This window comes from Onthophagus taurus, chromosome 1, assembly GCF_036711975.1.
Source record: "Onthophagus taurus isolate NC chromosome 1, IU_Otau_3.0, whole genome shotgun sequence".
Lineage (NCBI taxonomy): Eukaryota > Metazoa > Arthropoda > Insecta > Coleoptera > Scarabaeidae > Onthophagus > Onthophagus taurus.
Window position 1 is genome coordinate 18359912 of NC_091966.1, and position 23215 is coordinate 18383126.

General features: G+C 34.7%; 1 protein-coding gene across 4 annotated transcripts in view; it reads right to left on the minus strand.

The window, feature by feature from the left end:
- Positions 1-271: 271 nt before the first annotated feature.
- LOC111415637 (SCY1-like protein bma) overlaps positions 272-23215 on the minus strand; it is a 265493-nt gene continuing 242549 nt past the window's right edge. Inside the window, exons 8-17 of one of the 4 annotated variants that reach the window (XM_071197959.1) lie at positions 16243-16357; positions 15940-16085; positions 15724-15877; positions 15032-15281; positions 14512-14862; positions 14215-14453; positions 12985-13047; positions 12367-12384; positions 4427-4567; positions 272-3767 (exon numbers count right to left, since the gene is read on the minus strand). In XM_071197959.1, the coding sequence (XP_071054060.1) occupies positions 3741-3767; positions 4427-4567; positions 12367-12384; positions 12985-13047; positions 14215-14453; positions 14512-14862; positions 15032-15281; positions 15724-15877; positions 15940-16085; positions 16243-16357 (1504 nt within the window). In that variant the 3' untranslated portion in view covers positions 272-3740. Of the gene's footprint in view, positions 4568-12366; positions 12385-12984; positions 13048-14214; positions 14454-14511; positions 14863-15031; positions 15282-15723; positions 15878-15939; positions 16086-16242; positions 16358-23215 lie in introns of all 4 variants that reach the window. The other 3 variants (XM_071197964.1, XM_071197957.1, XM_071197963.1) reach the window with 3 other exon arrangements.

Consider the following 23215-nt stretch of genomic DNA (forward strand, 5'->3'; position numbering starts at 1 on the left):
CTGGAAATTTTCAACTATCATTTTTTATTACTCATCATGTAGTATTTACATACATTTTTAGAATTCAAAAACATTCCAAATAATATTGTTTTAACAATTGGTGCTTATACAAGAAATGTAGCGGTTTCCTAACAACGCTGTGAAGAAAATACAGATTTATTCTTTTATATTTGTGGTAATCTCACTGCTAGTAGTCACAACGCAAATAGTGATTTAGTTAAGAAGTTGTACTGCACTCAGCTTATGAATGAGTTATATTAAAATAAATAATTTAACGAAAAACTTATAACCTGATGTGTCATCTGCAGAAATTTCCGGGCAGAAGTTATTCATTTCTGTTACCCCCCACGTTCGTTTTATGTACGTTATGTTCTATGATGTTTTTTAGTTGAACAAGTCTCTTCAGCTAAATTTTGCACGTCATGGTCGACTTTATTCAAAATGTATACTGACATGTGCCAAGTCTTGCAAGTAAAATACCATTTTCGGTAAAAACCCCTCTATTGGGGAAAAGATCCTTGTTTTCTTAAGCCCATCGATGGTCTTATTAGGGGTTACAACTGTTCAATACACATTACTAAAGAGTTCAGTAAAATGAAAAACGGACTTTTTTAAAGAGAATTATTAAGCATATATTAAAACATCCTCAGTTGTGGATGGAGCCAGCGTGAGCAATAATGGGAAACCGTTATTGCATCTATTGCTGTAGCCTGGACTAGTTGTAAGCTTCCATGATGCAATGTGTTTCGTGATTGTTGATTTTTAGCGAAATAAGATCTTCTCGAGATGCTATAGAGATATTAACATTCCTCTATACGGCTTTGGATTCAGAAGCAGAACTCATAATCGAGGAAGGTTGTAGAAGGAGATAGATGTAAAGTTATGAAATTTAACTACCATGACATCAAAAAGTACATCTTTAATAACCTGGTCAATATTAAGAGGAATCAGTGATGTAACATGTGGAGTAACTGTGGAGATATATAGGAAGTTGTTGGAATGTATTTTTTACACACATAAAACCTGACAGAAAGAAGTGTAGTACATCTGTAGTTGAAATAAATCTTTTCAGGGTTGCGACTCATAATGATCTAATCAAATCAGAATGTTATCAGGAAAGTACATGGGGAAATTGTTTTGGCATCTGGTAGCAAGATATGTTAGAGAGTAAATGAGCACTGCAAAAAGGAAATATTATTAAATATCTGATTATGATCATAAAAGCGTATCTTTCGGAGAGAAGAATTGTAAATAGCAATAGAACTCGAAGAAAAAATCTTGGAAGAAGACGAAAACTTGAAGAGGGTTGAAGGTGCTAATCCAGAGATGATGAAAGTACGGAAGCATGACAATCAAAATAAAAATGATCGAAATAAGTAAGTATAAAAAGGTCGAATATATGAGAGTCTGGAAGCGCATAATAGAATGTGCGAGTTGTGATAAGGCAACAAAAGTAGTAAATATTTTAATAAGCTACTAACCTAGTTCTCTTAAATAAGATATGTAGAAATATGTTGGAAGTGGAGTAGATAGTAAGAGAAAGAAGTGTCTGCAGCGACAGTGTCAGTAGTAAAGTGAATTCACGGACTGATTACTGGAAGTAATAACCAAAGTATACGCAAACGGGAGACAACATAAAGTGGTAATACGAGAGAGATTAATGATAGCAGAAGTGAGACTATTGGATGAAATTTTTGATACTACCCATAACATCTTGGATAACGAGAAACTGGGGAGAAACGGATCAGTTCATAACAGAAGTTTTGAAATTAGTTGTGACTTGTTCGCACGTATGGAAGGTCGTTTACTAGTTTTCGTACATTAAACTTTTGAAATAACTCCAGATATTAGATATTTATATATAACTCGAGGTATGTTGGACGTCTTTGACGGCGATAATGGTAAGATAGCTGGTTCACTCTAATCCTTAATCAGATATTTATAGTGAAACGATGCGTATATCCGTCTTAAACGGTAACGTCAGGATCACGAATCGTGATTATTGTGAAGATTAAATATTTTATTTTTTGACCAACCAACTTCATCAATGAACCAATCACATGTCCTTGCTTGCTAATGCCAGTGAATGAACCAATGGGGGTTTGCATCTGTTGGATATGATGGGGTTGGGTTGGATTACAAGCGCACATGAAGCTATGGATATACTTCCATGAAATTTCTTTTGAAAGGAGCAAGTTTCTTGAAATTATTGGAAATAATACACCGACGACCGAGAAATGTTATAGCATAGAACATACCCAGTACTTGAATCCGCAATCATAGTAAATGGTACAAATTATACGAAATAAGCTGTCATAAAGTTAAAACAGGCATTAAATTAATGTTTTACTAGGATATACAATCAATGGCAATATAATTCGCAAACGGTTGATTTCCACACATATATTTATTAAGATTTTTACTTTATTTTCCATCGTATTAATGCCTTTAAAAATTTTAAACGCTATTTTAAAATACCCTGTACAAAGCCTTTTTCATTGTGAAAGTTATATTGATAACTTAAAAATCCTTTTCTTGTAACCAAATAGCCGAACATTTAAACTGATTTATAACATTTATCCAAGCCAAATAGATAACATAAGATTTACTAAACTATTCTGATAAGGGTAATAATTATAGTACAATAACATAAATCAACTTCATAATTGCTTCATTTCTAATAAAAATTGGTAAGAATTAAAAAAAAGCTAATCTGACATTGAAAAATGAACTTTAAATTTGACTTTTCTGTTTTCCTTAAAAACATCTTTATTCTCATGTCTAAAACATTGGTATATTTACCAGTTATTAAAAAGAATTCCATTCTTAATTAAAATTTAAAATTAAAAAGAAAAGTCTTCGATAATCACATTGAGCAAATAGCACAACCATTTTGGAAGGGAAATAAGCTGGAATCACAGTAAGTATTAAGGATCATAAAGGAGATCTATCTTGTGTAAGATTTTGGGGTACGATCGGTATATTAATTCGAAAGGAGTGTATCGTGCAGTTTCGAACAAGAACGGAAACACTTACATAGATGATGAAAACGTATACGACATGTACATCGACACCGATACAAGGTAAAATTTTTTGAAAAAATACTTTTCTGATAGAGCTATACATTTTTTTTTCTTCGCGTTCTCTTAATCGTCGATTTTTGTAACCACCTTTTTAATACTCTTCAAGTTATTTTCAGAGACGATTGTCAAAATGGTTATATTATAGATCTCTCGAGTACGTTTACTTACTTTTGTATATGTAATAGGGCACGATTTTCTAAATTCAGGCATGCTCAGTGCTTTCATCATCGTCAAAGACTTTTTAAGGAACAAGGATTGTTTTTTTTTAAATACACCAGTCCATCTAACGAATCTTTGGATGGGTTCTGTGCGTAGTTTTTGATTGTATTTAAGAAGACATTAAGGTAATTTACACACATATTGACAAACAAGACGTCCAACTATTTTTAATTTTATTTTTTTTTTTTGTTGAATATTTTGTTGTGGTATTTCGGGGTATACTTTGGTAGTTTTCGGGAAACTAAATAATGCGCAGTCGCTCGTGATTGTCGCTCTTTACTTCCTCCCCGGTTCACTGCTTTTTTATAACAACAATGAACATTATTATTTTAATCTCTGTGTGTATATCAGAACTTAAGAAACACATAGGCAAAAAACGGGAAGTGCTGTTAAAATAATCTGAAATGAGCTCAAATCATCAGCGCTTCGCTGGGGTTGTTACTGGCGTCCGGCAAACAGCTGATACTGGAAATCAAAAAATAATTAGACGGGGCTATTGGCAAGATCTTTTCATTTTTATTATGCACGTGTGTTTTTCCAATCTTCTACAAATTACTACAGTATGCAGCAATTTTCTAAAGTAATAAAATAACAAGCATTATTTTGTTATCAGTTTAGAAAATTGATGTATTTAACAAAATCTAGATGACACAACATAGAGAAATAGAAAAATCTAACACATCTAATAGCAAGAAGATAGAAAGATCCACTCAGTATCAGTTGAAGCCAAGAAAACACAAGGTTAAAACAAAGACAATACATATGTTTCTATTTTTTAGTATTAAGTATAAAGATGTCACTAACTGTTCAATAGCCCCCGCAGGTTTTGATGAGATAGATAAATGGGTTGAAGTGGGTTTGTTAGGGTTATGGTGAATTTGATTGATGAGAGATTAGCGTAATATTCTTGGTGATGAGTGTTAATTTTTTTTGTTTTCTCAACGATTTGTGAGTGAGGGGAGAAGCAGGAGTTTGTGAGTGAGTAACTGAAGTGTTTTTTAATACACGAACGTCATACGTACGTACATTCAGCTAAATGTTATGTTCAGGGAGGGACATTTCCTAACCGTGCTACTAGTGAACACTCTGCCGTTGGCCGGTTGGTGTGAAGAGGTGAGTCTTACCATGCCGGAGCCCAGCTGTTGTAGGAGCCCCGACCCTTGGGAGCCGCCCAACACTACGGAGGGTCGTCTAGAACGGATGCTCTGCATACTGCTGCTCAGCAGAAACGGAACACTGCTACTAGTGTTTGGCATCGAACCTCCCTGAAAATGTTTATTTAGCAAATTTCTTTAATTACAAATAGAACGGTGTCTATTTTGTACTTTGTTACTAGTTCATTTCTGCATATTTTTCTAAGTGGTGAATAAAAAATTACTAAATAAAAAAAAATGATGCTGTAATAATAAAATTAGGCGTAAGTGTTTAGATCAGCAAAGAAATAAAATGTCTATTTAGTACAAGCTTTTCAAGCCGTACCGTAACTTACTAATTCAAGCCGAATTACTAAAATGCCTATAAATGTGATAGTATGAGATGTGAATTGAAAGATAAGAGTATGATGTAGCGAAAGAATTATAAAAGCGTGATTGTGTTTAGATTTGATTTTTATTTTATTTTATTCTAATTTATTAATTTCTTTTAGGGAGGTTTATAATTATTGATTAACTTTTAAACACAAGTAAGGAATAGTTAAGTCTTAAGAACTTGTGTGAAAATTGTTTCAATTTTTATTGTGTATTTATTAGAGTAACTTAATTTGACCAAGAACTACTTTTGGGAAGTATCGCAACAGGTAACATTTGTTATATATATTTTTTTGTGTTTTATTTTAAAATTGCGGTGCCTATTAAAAATTGTTTACCTACATCTTTAGACAAAACAGATTAAAAACATGTTTTTGGTGAAACGCAAAAAAACCTTATATAGGTATTATTGGCATTATTTCTTTATTGAGGGCCTTTCTTAACCATGACACGATCATAGTATTTATGACAGTTGTACAGTGCGTTAATTAATTATCGTACGCGACAAAGTATGCAACCAGTATCACAGATTGGTATTGCAACGCGACGAAAGTTCCTAAAAACGATGACGACAATTAATTATCTTTAAAAGCCGTTTAAAAAATATTTAAATATATTTTAATAATTAAAAAAATATTTTAACATGTTGACGCCTGCGTGCATCATCTCAACTGTCCCATCTGATTGACCGTTTTCGTTATATTAATTTCCTTATTGACTTACCACTTAAAGCAACCGTTAGAAACAACGATAATTCTAAAAAGAACTGTTTCGAAAAATATAAAGGCGGTTAAAGAACAAAGAAAATATAGAAACTCACAAAGCGTACGACAATCACAACAATAACGTTCGATCAGCTGTCAACATCTGGTTACTAATTTAAAATTATCCAAGCTACCACTACATATTGAGATATGCAGCCAATATTACACAGGTCACGTGGGTTACGATAATTAATTAACACAGTGTATTCACTACATCGTAGAAGATAAATTAGTGCCAAAGCGATACGTTTTTTTAGACACTGAATGTCTAACACAATTGTTCGAATGAACCATGAATGTATAGTAGAGGATATTTGTCAAAATGTTAAAGAAAAAAATACTGGAGAATTTGAAAATTATGGAGGAAGAGGTCTACCTTGTATAAAGATTATTTCAAAAACAGAAAATAGTTCTAGTTAATAAAGATGAAAGAAGTAATTACTGATGATAAGTATATCAAATTTTGAATGCCGAGAAACAGAGTATTAGGACCAACAATATTCATCATCTACAAAATCCGACGAAACCTGACGCGGGTAGTGGATGCTGGGGAGATTTTAGTTTATTTATTTATTTATTTATTTATTTAGTTGGTGGAGATCGGTTTCGTTTTCTTCTGATGATGTGGAAGCAGGGCCGCGCTAAGGGTTGGTGGCGCCTGTGTGCAAAACTTTTAGCCTATGAAAATTTTTGTTGTGTGTTACGCTAAGATTAAAAAATCTAATGATCCATAAAAGTGTTTGTTTACGGATGCAGTTTAGATGTTTCTTGACGCCCCAAACCTCATGGCGCCTGTATGCACTGCACACATTGTACACGTAGATGTCGAGTGTGGAAATTTAGTTACCGTGTTAACTAGTAACTAGTAGTTTCACAGAACGGCATAACTCATCGTCATGCTCAGGCTTTAGAGACCGTTTGGTAGATTCTTCATGAAGATTTGAATTTTCATCAAAATTGCTGCAGTTTAAAAATTGCAGTGTCAAGATTTCGCCAGAAGTTAGCTTTTGCAATGTTAGGAATGATGAATAAAGATCCTGAAATGGTGTGTTGACCTTAGGCGAAGCCCACCTTAATGGTTTCGTTAACAAACAAAACTTTCGTTACTGGGCATAATCCACAAGAGAGTCATCAATAGCCCCTTCACAGCCCAAAGGTAACGGTCTTTGCTACAGTCTGTAAGACAGCTGTAGTAGGGCCCTATTTTTTAAGTAAAACGGCCATACTGTGACGATTCCTGCCGAGGCGATGACCACAGACGATCTCCTTCCTTAGCTACGTCGCCTGCAAATTCCTCTTCTGTTTTAGTAGGACGGAGCCACTGCGCACTCTTCACGTGCGTTTATGGCCAAACTAAGAAAATTGTTACCCGTGTAATTTTATCTGCGGGGTTATTTCATGGCAAAAGTATATGTTGATAAGTCTAATAATTTGGCAGAAATGCGAAAAAATATTCACTTGAAAATGTAAGCCATCTCAAGTCATTCCTTGGAAATAGTGAACTTAGCTAATATGTTTAAGCAGTACAGAGAAAATAAAGATCAGAATTTCAGTGATGTCATTTTTGCTTAAGGATTTATTTGTAGATATTGTTAATAGCAGATTTTCCACAATGCCACATTATACATGCGGAATATACCGATGTGGTTACTATTTATTTATCTCCATTGGAGGAATATAGTGGAAGATTTCTTAACTGAAAGATACATGATCCTCAAGTTAACTCACCAATGTGAGATTCCCACGGTATATAAATTTGCACGAAACATTCAGTTATTGCTCAAATGTCAAAATTCAAGTATATTGACGACTAATATAAGATCGAGTGTGTTGCTAAAGTTATTTTTATGGTGATTTAATTGGTAAAAATTTTTGGCACATTAAGATATTTCCACATTGGAAGTAGTCTTAGAAACAGTAACCAAGTTTGCTCCACATCAAGTTCTCGAGTCATTATTATATACGAGTTTTCGATCTACGAGTATCTACGAGTCACGATATAAACCACAAAGTGTTGGCGAAAACTCCGCGGAACCAATTTCAGGACAAACACATGGCACCATAATCTGTGTTCAATAGATTGGAGAAAAGCATAGTTTTTTTGCTGCGTAAACTTCGGAAGTCTTACGGGAGTCCTTTACACAAACTTATTGCAAAATGATATTGAGCAGTTACTGAAAGAAGTTTCTGTAGTCACCACAACGTATATTATCAACATGAGCGATTCCCCTAAATGTATCAGTCAATTAAATATCATTTCTTGACCACCTAAATCCCCGGTCATTTTTCCAACTTTATTAAAACAATGTTTATAAAAATGGATGAAGAGTGAAGTTTCCCAGAACAAAATTAATTCTTGTAAGGAATTAGTTGCTGGAATTTTAAACGTCGCTGCTCCCATTAAAGAACGACGATACTACAGCTTTGGAAGAGCTACACGTGCTTCTGTTAAGATCGCTATGAGAAAGGCCGTTGCTAAAGCGGTGGTTTGGATCAACTCCAAATTATGTGCAAATATGAATTGTTCCCTTATTTACGGAACCCGCTACATCGAAATACCGTTGCTTTGATATTAGATTTCCAAATAAAAGTTTCTTAACGAATGACATCAGGTTTATCTCTAGTATGCTTCATCACAGCCTTCGTCTTATTATATATCGTATATGGGTGATTGGGATTACTACAACTCTCTGCGTAACTACACCACTGCAACTGTAAGGAACGAAAAACGTGCTTATTTTGCTTATTTGACAGAACAAGGAAGTTCTAAACAGATATGGAATGAAGAGGACTTGGGGTTATGACGGATGGCAGAGCGTTGTCCTTACTGTCGCATTTTCAGGACCCTGGCCGTATTAACAGTTATTTTGTAGATAGTGTAAACGACCTTGTGGATAGTTTGCCGTCTGTTAATTTGGATTTTTATAAGCATAATGTATGTCAATATCAATTTGTATTTAAAAATGTAAGTGAGGTAGAGGTGCGGCCTATTCTGGCTTCTATCACATGCGCTTTAGTTTTGTGTGATGGTATTTCCATAGGAAAGGAATGGTATCTGACTCATTTTCTCAATTGTTGTCTTTCGGAGAGTAAATTTCCTACGATTTGGAAGCAAGGGATAGTTATTCCTTTGGCAAAGGTTGATGATACCAAGCAATTGAAAGATCTTAGACTAATAAGTATTCTTCCAACGTTATCTAAGGTGCTTCAAAAAATTATGAAGCAGCAGTTGGTCGTAACTCACCAACTGGAGAGTAATGGTTTGTTGCCTGAGGAGTAGTCTGGCTTTCAAAGTGGTTATAGTTGTACAACTGCAATGTTGCGTCTAACTGATGATTTCTCTTACGAACACGGACACTGGATTGTACACTGCTGTGGTCTTCCTGGATTTTTCTAAAGCGTTTGATACCGTTAATCACGTGGTTTTGGGTGAGATTCTGTATGATTTGGGGCTGAGTAGAGATGCGGTATCTTTGTTGGGTGACTACTGATGCAATAGGTCTCAAAGGGTAAGGATCGGTGATGATTTGTCTCACACAGTTAGAGTTTTGAATGGTGTATCACAGGGTTCGGCGTTGGGGCCTCTTTTGTTCTCTTTGTGCACATGCGCTGATGATATACAGTTTTATTTGTCCTTTCATGAAAATGATAAGAATCTAGCACAAATGCGTATTAATGAGGACCTGTCTACTATATTTAATATTGCAACGTTTCATAAACTAAAGATTAATCCTGATAAGTCTGCGTGTGTATGTTTCGGGAGAGGGAGGGTGGTCACAGGGCTGAACTTGGATCTTGATATTAATATAAATGGTTCAAGAATCAATGTTGTTAAGGAAGCATAATGCCTTGGTTTAACAATAGATAACACCTTCAGATTTAAAACTCAAATTAAAAATTGAAACAACAGTTATGTGATTCTCTTGTGCTGTCTCACTTCAACTTTTTGACGCCTGTGTATCATCCAGCTAAAGATGTGCTTACATCAAATCGTATACAAAAAGTTCAAAATAGTTGCCTTAGGTTCATTTTTGGAATCTGGAAGTATAACAGAGTCTTACACAAACTTAAAGATGTTGGATGGCATAGAATGAATACCTGCCGAGAGTTGCACAGTTTGGTTTTGTTTCATCAAATCGTCACAACACACAAACCGATATACTTGTATGTGAAAATTACTTTTAAAAGGGTGAACAATGCTACAGACGAGATTAAAATATATCCACCAGAATACAGAACCTCTTTGTTTCCCAGGTCTTTTACATATCACATATATACGTCATAACGTATATATATGTGATATGATGGTAACTATGATCAAAAAACTAAATATCAATAATTTCAAAAAAACACTATATATAAAGATAAATTTCTGGAGCAATGTGCAGCCCTGTCATAGTTAATCATATGAATGCATTTTTTTTAACGATCAGAGCAAGAGAGGGAAGAATATTCGAGAAATTGTATTGTCGTTGTGGTGGGACGCGTGTAATATAATTAATATTAAGTTTATGTTTGTGGTAAGGTTGGTTGAACAGATTTTATCTGGAGTCCGCCTATTGCACAATGCCATTTTTTTTCTTTTCGTTTTTTTGTATTGTTAGGTTGTGTTGTTGTTTAAACATTCTAGTTTAGAGTATATCTACAATATGGATACAATTTTTGTTTATATCTTGTATTACCGCTGTGTTGTTGAACGGTAATCTTGAACGCTTGATCTAAATCAATTAGTTCGTTGGTGTATATCATGATCTTTATAACGCCTCATAAATAATAGTCAAACAATCCCATCTCGGCCAAAACACTTATTTTCAAACACATTATCTAAACGTTGGCGATCTAAACAATTAAAATGCGACCATGCGCCATCCTGAAGAAACCAGTATGAACTGATTTTGCAGAAAAACGAGGTAATCATTTTAGTTAATCGATTTGGCAACACAAAGGGGACAATAAGATTTTGACAGCCCAGATATGGATACAATGCAGAAAAGTTTGGAATTTCAGCGTGTTGTAGGAACCATCGGCAATGTTGTAAACGGAAAGAATAGTCTTGAAGTTGTACTTTTTGTACATGGAAAGGTCTACCATCCCCACTTTAACGTGTTTGCAGTGCATCACTATCTCGCGCAAAGAAGATTACTTGCGGCCAATTTTTGTACAATCGATTTGTAGCAGCAGATATCTCGCGTACTTCCTCATAAATTAACAACATATCAACGTATTCAGTTGTAGAGCCATTTTTGCAGTGGCAATTAATGCAAGGCCGTTTCTGTGTGTGCGTTACTGGTGTAACAGTCAGATGAAACTGAATGACGACCTTTTAAGATTTTCAATCACTTTTTGAAAATAAAATCACAAGAGCGTAAACACCTTGTATAAGGGAATTGAATAGTTATTTCTAGCGTATACAAAATCTATTACCTTAGAGGTATTCAGGAAGGATATTTTGGCATTATCAATGGAGTACCTAGGCATAGCCTTTAATCTCCTCTGGTGAGACTAACTCTATATCACCGTGCACCAACTTTTAGTGATTTATCTCATGATACCCAAAGCCCATCCAATGCGGTCTAAGGGATACATCTCTTCCGTAGAGTCAGATCAATTCCTCGACTTCTAGATTACTCCCGTATTTAAGGAGATAAAGCCAAACCCAGTTTTCCAGAGTATCGTATATTATGCTGGTGTACTACTAGAACGTGAAGTTGATTTGAGTACCAGAACTGTGTTGACTTTAATGTAGACTGTACCCGTAACTTCCACACAGTGGACCAGACCATACCAGTCGCCGACATGGTTACACATTTTACCCGTGTTTACTTTGTTTCTTCACTATGACATTCAGAGCACTGAGAAGAAGAAACAACAAACATATATACCAATCAATAAAATGTGTACTCTCAGTAATTTTGTAAACGTTAAAGAGCCTTCTGCAGCCCAAAAAAAAATTATTTTAGTTAGACATAATGTGTTCGTAAACTAGAGCGAAAAGCCATATAAACTTTATAGTGTCTACTCTGTTTATGTCCAAAACGTGTAAACTTGTGATATTATTTTACGCGTTAATCTTTTGTGTATACATACACTTCTTATCGTTTAATTTATATTCTTATTCATGCACTTTGTATATTATAAAAAGGTATAATGAATTATCTATTTAGTTGAAGCCTCTCGCTGCATATTCTACCATAAGTCTCTATTCATGCCGGATTAAGGCGAAGCTATTGTGTTATAGCGGATGATGTGTAGTTGTAATACATTTACAACGCTTAAGAGGCTCAGTATTGTCGCGGGTTAATTTCCCAGGCGTGATTGTATTATAATCCTTGATAATATAATAAAATTAGAAATGAAAATAAAATTATTAAAATATTTTAAATCCTTTAATTTAATGTAACAATTTATCATTTAAATTAACGAATGGTCTCCCTCGTTTGAAACAGAAGAATAAATTATCATCATAACGGAAGTTAGCACCGGAAGTACAAAGATTTCGGATGCTCGTAGATATTTATTACTTCATTAGTAGAGACCCTGTTACGGCTTCAATTAATTGCTGGACTTTAACTTAATTTACTTAATTTACTTGAATGTTCGAGTTATAATTACTAAATTTATTTTTTTTAATGCAACATTTATTTCCTTCTTGACCGATTTATTATAATACTTAATTAATGAATGCTTTTTGTGTGTGCGATAGAACAGAAAATTTGTGTATGTAAAAGTAAAGTTTTCGCTATAAACTACCTGACTGATGACATATATACTCACTATCATGCTCCGTGCAAGCTGAATAAGAGACAGAACGCAATCAACGTATGGCAAATGATTTGTTATCAAGCGACGACGGACGGCACAAATGGCATATGAGAACATGATGGAACACCGTAGGTGACATAGACATGTATGTATGCTGATGAGTCGTAGTTCGCTGTGTCGGCTCTGTCTCTGTGTTAGTTAGTTAATTGTATTCAACCAGGACATTGTGTATGCAAGAATGGGATTGTGGAGGTTTATTACCGGATTTGATCATAAGGAAGTGCGCTTAATGTTGTGTATGGAATTTTGTATGTTTAAAGTAACACATGAATATTCTTTTTTTGGAAATTTTTTCTTCGTAATCATTATTATTATAAAATAATAAATATATTTATTATACAAAAGTTGCTCTTGTGAAGAGATTTCCAAAAATATTGTATTTGTAATGTTGTATGTTGTGTAGTATAAGGATGGGTAAAACTGTAAAAAGTAAGTGTGGCACGGTACAAAGATACCAATGGTTATCTTTGGGTGTATATAGACGATGGATGCACGGCGCTCGCGCTGCAAAAACACCTTAACATCTCACACGAAACGACACAAAAGGACCCGAAGTGTATGTAAACTTACGTATGTGGACGGCACCGAATGGCTCGAGCCCTCACGGGACACCGAGCTGTACCCTATTGCGCCCTGTGTGCGAATAACCGCGCCTCAGTAACTGTGTCATGTCAGGAACACAAGACAATACTCACTCCCCATTGTGTACACTTATGCAGCCTCAAATACCTGATGGGCCAACACTGTATAGTACTATACATCGACGGCATATAGTCCGTACCGAGAGCGACGATCGATGCGTCATCAGTTTTCCTCGGCAAGGTTTAAACACTAAATCAACGTGCATTGATTGATTCAACTTGAACTGTCTATTTCGAGGGGTCAAAGGGCGGCATGTGGTCGCCTTGAACGGCTCTGTATATGTTTAACACTACGAGAGCACGTTACCGCACCTTACAGTTATCCACGCCGCTCTTCATCTAGTTTTGAACCAAATGGATCGTTATCTTTGGCTAAAATGAAAATTATAAGCTTCAAAATTGATGACGCACCTATCATCCTTCTTCGTATCGCGCCTTTTGCATTAATATTTTTTTACGAATGTGTATCGCACAATTTTTGCTAGTTTATAAACCATTACTGAAATTATATTTTTTTTAAATTTAATGGATTACCATGATGCAGACTTACAAACTCCTTGAAATTACTCGAAGTAATTAGAACCGACGTAATAACAACTTTGTATAACTTGCAACGAATTCTGAGTTCTTTGATTTTTAAGTTGTTAAAGGGGAAAGGGAAATTGCGACAGCAATTAACTCGACTCTTTGAACGGCCCCTCGGTCCTTAAATCGAAAACTATATTTACTTTTCACGGGATCTTCCCATTTCCGTCGTACCTTCCTCCATTTGAGTAGACGCTTTGTCCTGTTTACCGTAAGGCGTCTTCATTAGATTCAGCCGATAATTACGACGCCGTATTTTGGGGGATTCGGCTAAGCCAAAGCTCGTTCCATTGTGAGCGTCCCTTTGAGTGCAACCTCCCTCTTATTGTAACCAACTTTACGGGGCGTATCCCCGGTGATAAATTGTTGTTATCCTTTTCTCGTTATACTTTGTTTGTTTTATCTTGTTGGATAATTTCAGCAATGGTCTATTTACTATATTTATCTTTACTAATGAAAAGTGTACACATGAAAGTAGTGGACATAAAAGTATAATTATAAAAATTTAAATTGAAATTTGTAAGTAATTGAAGTCTTGTTAATTATTTAGAGTGAAAAGTTAAAGTTTATTTACCGTCGGTGGTGAGAGATTAACGGTGGATCCTCTTCTTTCTTGGGGGCCTATGCTGGAATGACGTCTAATTGGAAGACCACCTCCTGGGGTCCCTCCAGGAGATGAGGCGCATGATGGTGCTATGCGGATCTTTGGTGTCATCAGCGTGTTATCTGAAAGTCTTCGATTTGGAAATGCGTTTACTACCCTTAAAAAGTTGCTGTCTGGAGAAGAAGGTGATGCTCCAAACCACCAACCACCTAATTACACATTTAAAAGTTATTTCGTTTAATTATTTTCAAGTTGAAATTAAAATACCCGCCGAATTTTTTCTAGCCATATCTTCAGCACTCGAAGTTTTTCTTTGTTCTATCCTAAGATTAGGAATATTAAATGGTGGGACATGCATGTTATCGGAACTGTATTGATGTCGCAATGGTCTATGTCTTTCTGGACTGGGTAAAGATAAATTATCAAGTTTTAGTTTATTTCTTTGATTGCGATCGATTTGGTCCAACATATCTTGAAGAACTTCCAGTAATATCGTAAATTGTTCTAAATTCAATGACGGATTAACCGTTTGTGGAAGAAGTGATGGCATAACTTTAGTAGCCATTAAATTTACTGAAAGCCCGTACTTTTTATCGCTTAACATTAATCGATAAATATCTGAAAGAAAAAAAAATTTAATCCAATTAAATTATGTAATCCGATATCGATTTAATTAAGAATTCTCGTTAGAGCGGTAATCGCTACGAGGATAACGTTTCCGAAGTAAGTATTCCGAGAATGAATTTACAGTTAGTGAATCGTATAATATAATTGGCAAATCACTTACTTACGACCCTCAGTATAATTTGAGGATCCGATAGGCGAATATCAGAGAGAAGTGGCAGTACTTCATCGATTATCTGGCCTTTGTCCAATCGATCTAGTGTCCTTTCGACACAAGAGAGTACGTTTGATACGATCTTCATATCCGATTGGTTCTTCTCGTAAATAACCTTTGTTTTCGGTAGAATCATTCTTCGAATAGCCGCCTCGTCCAAGTACTCCGATACGTTTGTAACTGCCACTAAAGCTGCACTCTGGAAACACAAACGTACATTTCACTTAAAATGGGAGGACGTAAATTATTATGGTCGTTCGATTCCCAAGCGAACAGTTTAGGTGCCGGGATACATGACCGTAAACCGTGTAATTTCATCATCATTGAAATCGGTAAACTTAGAAGGAATATCCCTTCCGCCTGTTGCTTACTCCATGCACATAAACTACTAGCGCTAATGATAAATTACGTTGCTGTCTAAGTTAAAGGTAAAGTTAGCGAACTCCAAGTTGGATGAAGGATAATAGACGCTTGGAGAAAATTGCAGAAGAGTAAGTGTGGATCCAGGCAGCGAAAAACTCTCTTGGGAATGCGGATGCAAAAAGGAACTATAAAGTTAACTCTTTTTTATCGTTTAGTTTAAAAAGTAATAAGAATATAAAATTCCATGAAATGAGAATGAAATTTCCTTTTTTACTTACTTGAACTTGAATTGTATTGCTTTCAAAGGCATTGTATAACATTGGTAGAACTTCAGTGCGAAAATCATCCCTCGGCGTTTTCTCCAGGATGAGATGAAGATTTTCTAAAAGGGTCACGCTCGCTTGAACGGTCTTTGGCGTTGAAAAGACATTCCTGTAAGATTAATTAAACCCAAGGCTATATTTCTAAAACAACCCTTTTATATTAAATATTACCTGAAGGACGGAAGTATTATACTTTCATATTCCTCTAGAGTCGATTCCTGAATTAGGAACAAAACCGGCTGTAACACCGCCGCTAAAACTTCTTGCGTACGCATTTCTTGTTGTAAAGACGGCCAAACATGTTGATACCATAATTTCTTAAAATAACAAGAAATTAATTTAAAAATAAAAAAGGGGAAAATACATTGAAGATGAAAAAACTAGATCATGCATTAAACATAAACACAACTAGAGCTTGTACTGTTATAAAAGTTGTCCTTCGTCTAGTAATCCTAGAGATAGACGGGTACTTACCTTTGGGATGTAAGGCAGTGCTTCCTTCAAAGTGTTACGATAGAAATGGGATTTCTGGGATGGATCCTTCATGTTGATGACGTCCAAAAACTGTAGAGCGTGTACGGCCGGGTCGCTGTCGGTACAGTAATACATATTTATGAGCTTCGGGACGTATAATATCAAGGGGAAATGAGGGGGTAAATATAAAATCGGAAAGCTTTTAAAATTAAGCTAAATATAACCGTGATGAGATTGGCCCCGTTCTCGAATACTTAATTAACATCGGTACTAAAAATATCTTGTTTGCAAACTATATTAATTTAAAATCTTTATGCTAACAGACAGAGCGCTTAAGTAACGTCGGACTCCCCCATCCATTTAGTACGCTTCCATTTTGTTGGGTGAGAGAGAACCTTCAACGCAAACAGTACTAGGGCCACACTAATAGAACCATATTGATCAAGTACTATCCTTAGGCAAGATTCAGCTGGTAGGCGATTGATACTGATGGTTAGCATAATATTATTACAAAGAAGGTCTGATCACAAAGACCGTGGGAGCTTCGGAACCGGGGATGTAATAACGTCGAACTGTAGAAATAAGATTACTCGAGATGGCAGATGCGTTCTAAATGAAGAAGGCTTTTAGAGTTTACGATATGAGACACTCGACGACCCTATTACATTATTAAAGTAAAGTGCCAAATCTAACACTTTTTTTTCGTTGAATATTCAAATTGATTGAATTTGTGTTTTAACGACTGTTTTCAAAACGACCTTTTTTATTAGAATACACAAAAATAAGTCATTAAAAATTAATTAAACTTAACATTAAATGAATATTAAGTGCTGAATGATGCTTAATATACTATTATTTTTATTTCTTTCTGAGTACTTCTAACGCCATTCGGGACTTATTGAATTAGCCCCATTAAAGGGCATTTGGTTTTATATCCTCCGAGGGGAATCTTCTTCGGTTGGCGGTAATTCTATTTTGAAATAATTCCATTACTAATATTTCCAATGGGGATAAATTCTTTTCAATTTTCTCTATATGTTTGTAATCGCTGCTTATTTAATTAAAAGTAGCATTCGTGATTATTAAAAGTGTTATGACAATAAAAATAAGAGTTATTGTTTCTTAATGTTATCCAGTTAATACGCATAAATCTTCTATTAATTGATAATCGCAGGAACCATTATTAATGCAATTATCAATGCGCCACCTTATCTTCTTGTTGTGTAAGCAATAAAGTAAACAATTATAATGTAAATACATAAGTTGTGCGATTATCTACACATTATGTGGAGTTTACTTATGTATTAAATGCAGCTATTGAAAGGAATCCTAAATCGTTTCTTCATTTGTGTCTTCTAAGTATCCTTCCCGTATAATAAAATGATGAAAAAGGCAGAGTTTCAGCCGAGGTGACTAAAATTGAGGTGAATAAAATTTGTTAAAATCTGTTTTGTATGTTGGTAATTTAGACGATCTGGCTAGGCTGCTTAGGCAACTATATAATTAAGCATCATGTCGTTGTTCATCGCATCTATATTTGTAAACGTTCTGTCTTAGCACTCCATGTTGTACTATAAATATGTGTATAAATAGTAGTCCAATGAATATAGAAAATTTACAAATTGTATTTTAGCATCACTTTGTTTATTTATAAAAAAATGATTAAACTATACTATTATTTATTTACCATTTATTGCCACAAATAAGAATACAAAATTACATAAGATACACAAGAAGAAAAAACAATGAAAAAAAAATAATAAGAACAAAAATATATACATAAAATCCCATTGTCGATTGTTAGTCGAGCAATGGATAAACTTAAACTTAAACAGTATAAGCAGTATCAGCAAATGGATCATTTTATCGCACAAGCGATCTCTGCCAAATGACCCAACAGAACAAACAAAAATAATATTTACTGAATATGGCAAGTAGTGATAATGGGGTCATACACACTTATTAAATTTAGAGAAAATTTTTATGTCAAACGATATATGCAAGTATATACATGAACACAAAGTAAAAGAAATATTTTGATCAATTTTATATTTTGCGTAATTTGAAGTGAAAAATAGCAAATATTCAAACGAAATAATTTCGCGGCTTTTCTGTGACGTAGGAACCGCACTGCCTAAAACAAGTTAAATTGTCCGTTAGATAGCGCTTGCGGTGTGACAGTGTCAAAATAAAACCATGGATGTAATACAGTGTCTCTATTACATCCATGAACAAAACATAATAAACATAACCTACAAACACTCTATCTCTTTTCAATACAACCTAAATGACGTTCATCTCTTTCTCGCATTTGAGCGGGGAGCAGGGGACGCAAAAGTGAGAATCGTACGTCATCAACGCGGGACTTTTAAAAGCGCAAATGGGTATATAAATTTTCAATAATTTTTTTAACAATGACTTTGTTCGAAAATATTAAAAAAAAAAATAACGGTAACTATATTTTTATATAAACTTTCAGAAAATATAATAAAAAAAAAATCGTGTATGACCCCATTAGATAGTATTAACATTTATCACCAAATAAGATTAAGCAAGAAAAAGAGAAAAACAAAGAAAAGGCACAAAAAGAGAGAGAGAGCGGCTAAAAGATACCAAAAGAATCTGCCGGATATCAGTTGCCAACAAGTGAGAGCAGTTGAAGAGAGGAAAAAAAGACAAAGAACAAAGAATCAGGAAGCAGCCAGTTGAAGGGAAAGCAAGTGGCTCTTTAAAACATGTCTAAAATTAGCAATGTTAGAAATATTACGAATTTCAGAAGGCAGTCCATTCCACAACGCAAACTATACTGTAAATTATCTGTGATACATTTCAGTGCTATGAACAGGAAATGTAAGAATAGTATCAGAACGTGAACAAGTAGCAAGGTCACGAGTTGATAATTGCAGGAACCTATCTGATAAGTACTTTGGGGTGCAGTTATGAAGGATTCATAGAAAATATTTATATTATACTTATATAGAAGTATTACTCCGCACTATTTTACCGACCAAATTGAATGCAGCACCGCCAAGGAGATTCTAATAGAAGTAATTTTAATAAACCGCGAAATTTGAATGTGTTCGGTATATTTATATATATATATATATATGTATGATACAATGCCTGAGTTCAATAAAATTATACTCAGGTTTCCACTTCTTAGTTTAATTGATACATAGAACACAATAGTTTATTAAATAAATTTATTTTTTTCTCTTTAAAAAAATATGACCGGCTTGAACAGCCAATGTGTTCTTAGAATTTAGTTTTCTAGTTTTACCTTTTATATGTTATTTATCCTTTTACAAAAGTTGAACAAAATTAATTTTACAAACATATTTATAATAAAGATTGTGATGTCTTCTTTATGGCAAAGAAATGTGAAGTTAACATTATGCCTGACATTATGACATATGACACTGACGTCGATTTCTGGTATATATAAATAATTACATTGCAAATTGTATATGGCAGCGCCATCTAGTGGATTGTTATAGTAAATAAAATTCCGTCTTTATTTTATACCTATCAAGAAATCATACCCTAAGGATTTTAAATAAAATGGTTAATAAATGAAAGGATCTACGTCCCTCACAGGTTAACATCCGAATGTAATTGCGATACGGCGTTACATACTCAAATCTATTTAGGTCAAATATGAATCGGCTGCAATTATTTTGTAGCCGCTGCAATTTACTCAGAAGAGTCACTGAGATCGGGATAAACCGCGTCCGCATAGTCGAAGTGAAGAAATATAAGTGAGTAGCAAAGATTACGACGGACCACCGGAGGAAGAGAGTAGCGTAGTCTTTTAAAGAGTGGAAGCAAACATAAACTTTTCTGCAAACATGTTGAATATGCAGTTTCCAAGACAATGCAGAATCCATAAGGTCTGCAAGATTTTTAACTGTGTCAGAAAACCGTATGACATTTCCATTCAGCATCAGATCACTGCAGGTAGATGGATTAATCTTACCAAGTAATTGACGAGTACCAAACACAATAGCTTGCGTTTTAACTGAGTTCAACTTAAGTCCGTATATCCGAGACCAGTTCAAGACCTCAGATAGGTCGTTATTAAATCGCACAATAGCTTCCGGAAATTCAGCAACAGTTGTAGTAGTATATCTGGATGTCGTCAGCATACAAATGATAATTACACCAGATATAATTAGTAACACTATTAACGAACCAAGAAACACAGGAGGGAGTGAATCCGTAGGCAGAAAGAGACGCCAAAAGAAGGCTGTGGTCGACAGAATCAAAAGCCTTGCGGAAATCGAGCAGTACTAGCACAGTAACACATCTGTTGTCGCAGGCATATCTAATATCATCAGTAATTTTAATGAGGGCAGTAGTTGTACTATGCCCACTGCGAAAACCCGATTGCAACTCATTGTGTAAATTAAACCTCTCTAGAAATCCTTGAACCTGTAAATAAACTAAGCGTTCAAAACCTTTTGATAGTAGGGACAGGTATCAGTAAGTATCGTAACGAACAATTAATTAACAACAAGTATAAAATTTATAATAAATGTTCAAATATTTCCCCACCCACTTCAATACATTTATTAACCATTCTACTAAAACTTTCTTTACATCCTAAAAGGTTTTCTTGGCTACTATTTCTGCATGCATTTCTTATCCGCTCTTTCATGTTTTCTGACGTAGTCGGTACTTTGCGATAAACATTATCCTTAAGGACGCCCCACAAAAAAAATCAAGAGGTGTTAAATCAGGTAATCTGGCAGGCCAGGAAATTGGACCTTTCCTTCCAATCCATCGCCCAACATAATCCCGATCTAAAGCTTTACGTGCAATATGTGAAAATTGTGCTGGACACCCATCATTTTGCAGCCACATATTTTGTCTTTCTTCCCTGCTCAAATCTACAAGTAACGTTGTTGACGTCATCTAAAAATTTCGGTACTTCTCCCCATTCAGCATACGAATAAAGTATGGACCGATCAATTTATCACCAATTATGCCACACCAACCGCTTGGTCGGTTAATGCCGTTGATGTTCTACTTCACGCAACCATCTCGGATTTTCAACGCTCCAATAGTGCATGTTATGTTTATTGACTTGTCCTTTGTTTGTAAAAGTAGACTCATCTGAGAATAGCATGTTACCAAAGAAATTGACGTCCAACCGCATTCGTTCTTGTGCCCATTGAGAAAATATTAATCGATTTTCAAAATCACCTCAATAAAGCTGTTGATGAAATGAAATGTGGTATGGGTGATACTTGTTGCGCTTTAATATTCTTAAAATGCCGGTCTTCGATATTCCGGTGTCAATTGCAAGTCGTCGAGTGCTAACTTGAGGATTTTCCTCAACACCAGCTAATACCGCAATTTCCTTTTCTTCCGCAGTTATAGTTGCTCGCCGAGTTCTTTTTCTTGATTCCACATTTCCAGTGTTAGTGAAATCATTCACAACTTTGTAAAAGGTACTTCTCGAAGGCGTATTTCGATCAGGAAACCGTTCTCGATACAAAGCTATACTATCAGCAACTTTTCTGTCACTTTCTCCATAAATAAAAATCATTTCGACTTTTTCTGCAACATTTAGAGTATCCATGATTTAATGACTTAGTTTAAACACTTTGCCTTAATGTAAAACGATGGAATGAATTCAGAATTTGTTGCCAAGCGGTTTTTATGCAAATTTAGTTTTATCTGTTACATTTTTAAACAATTCAACCAATTAAGTTTCTGAAAGCGATTCTCTGAAAATGCCGACATAAGCAGTTCCACGAACTCTTGTTTTTTATGCGTTATTCTATTATCAAATTGACAAAGGCGGAGAAATGTCGGAACCTTTTAGACCTCTTTCCAAAGGTATTTCCGACGAGCCAGGTCATCCGATGTACCTCTTCTGGATTTTTTTTGTTGAGCATTCTTAAATAGTATTCTAACAATTAAGAACTAAAGACAATGTATCGAAGCGGGTAGGAAAATGTTTAAAAATTCATAAATCTTATTTGTTCTTGCTAGATTATAAACGTTAGTTAATTGTTTCTGAAGAAGTTTCAATTTTTTTCGAAAGATGTTTTGCCGTTGTACTGGCAAAACCACACAGTAAAATTTTATTATTATTTTTTTTTGAATTACTTTACTTTTATCCACAGATTCAGATTTTACAATAAAATATATAGGGTGCCATTTAAAAAATTGGTCTTGACCTTCATATAACCTTGAAAATAAGGTCAAGGTCAAAAAATGTTATCGTCATATGGTTTCCCCCTTCGCACAAAACAACTTTCATTTGGTTCATTTTAATGTAAAATGAACCGTTTTCGAGATAATCGCTTGTCTCACGTTAAATGGACCACCCTGTATGTACAATCGATCACAAATAGAATACGTACATCATGTTGCTGTTGAGGATTAATCATAGATGATCTAATTGTTTAAATCATGAAGGTTAGCATTTTACTGTATTGACAAGTTCTATCAGAGAAAACTTAGTCCTGGCGTTCGTGTGCAAAGTATTGCTGTGGTTCGCTTCCTAATAAAATCTAAAAGTTTAGGCTGTTTTAAGAACAACCTGATATAAATAAAATTATTTATCTGGGTGAAATATAGGTGAATGACTATTTTTGTATCGCGGTGTATAATTAGTATCTATCCAAAAGAGAAAATTGGACGTGTAACTTAGCAGAGCTGCTTTCAGGGTACAACACAAAGTTGTTTAAGCTTGAGAAGAGCTATATAATATAAACTTGAGTGGATCATTTTGATACCAATATCAAGAGATAAAAGGAAGTAGTTCTTAAACAAATTGGAAACTTATTAAGAACGTTCACGAAAAGACTGTAAGTAAAAAAACAGCGAGTGAAATAACTGAACTAGGAAAGATGATGAGCGATTGTAAGGAAAAATAAAAAACAACGAGAAATAACGGAAAGAAAATTGAAAGACATAAAAGAGCATAACAGGGTAAATAACGAGCGGATGATTCAGGTGA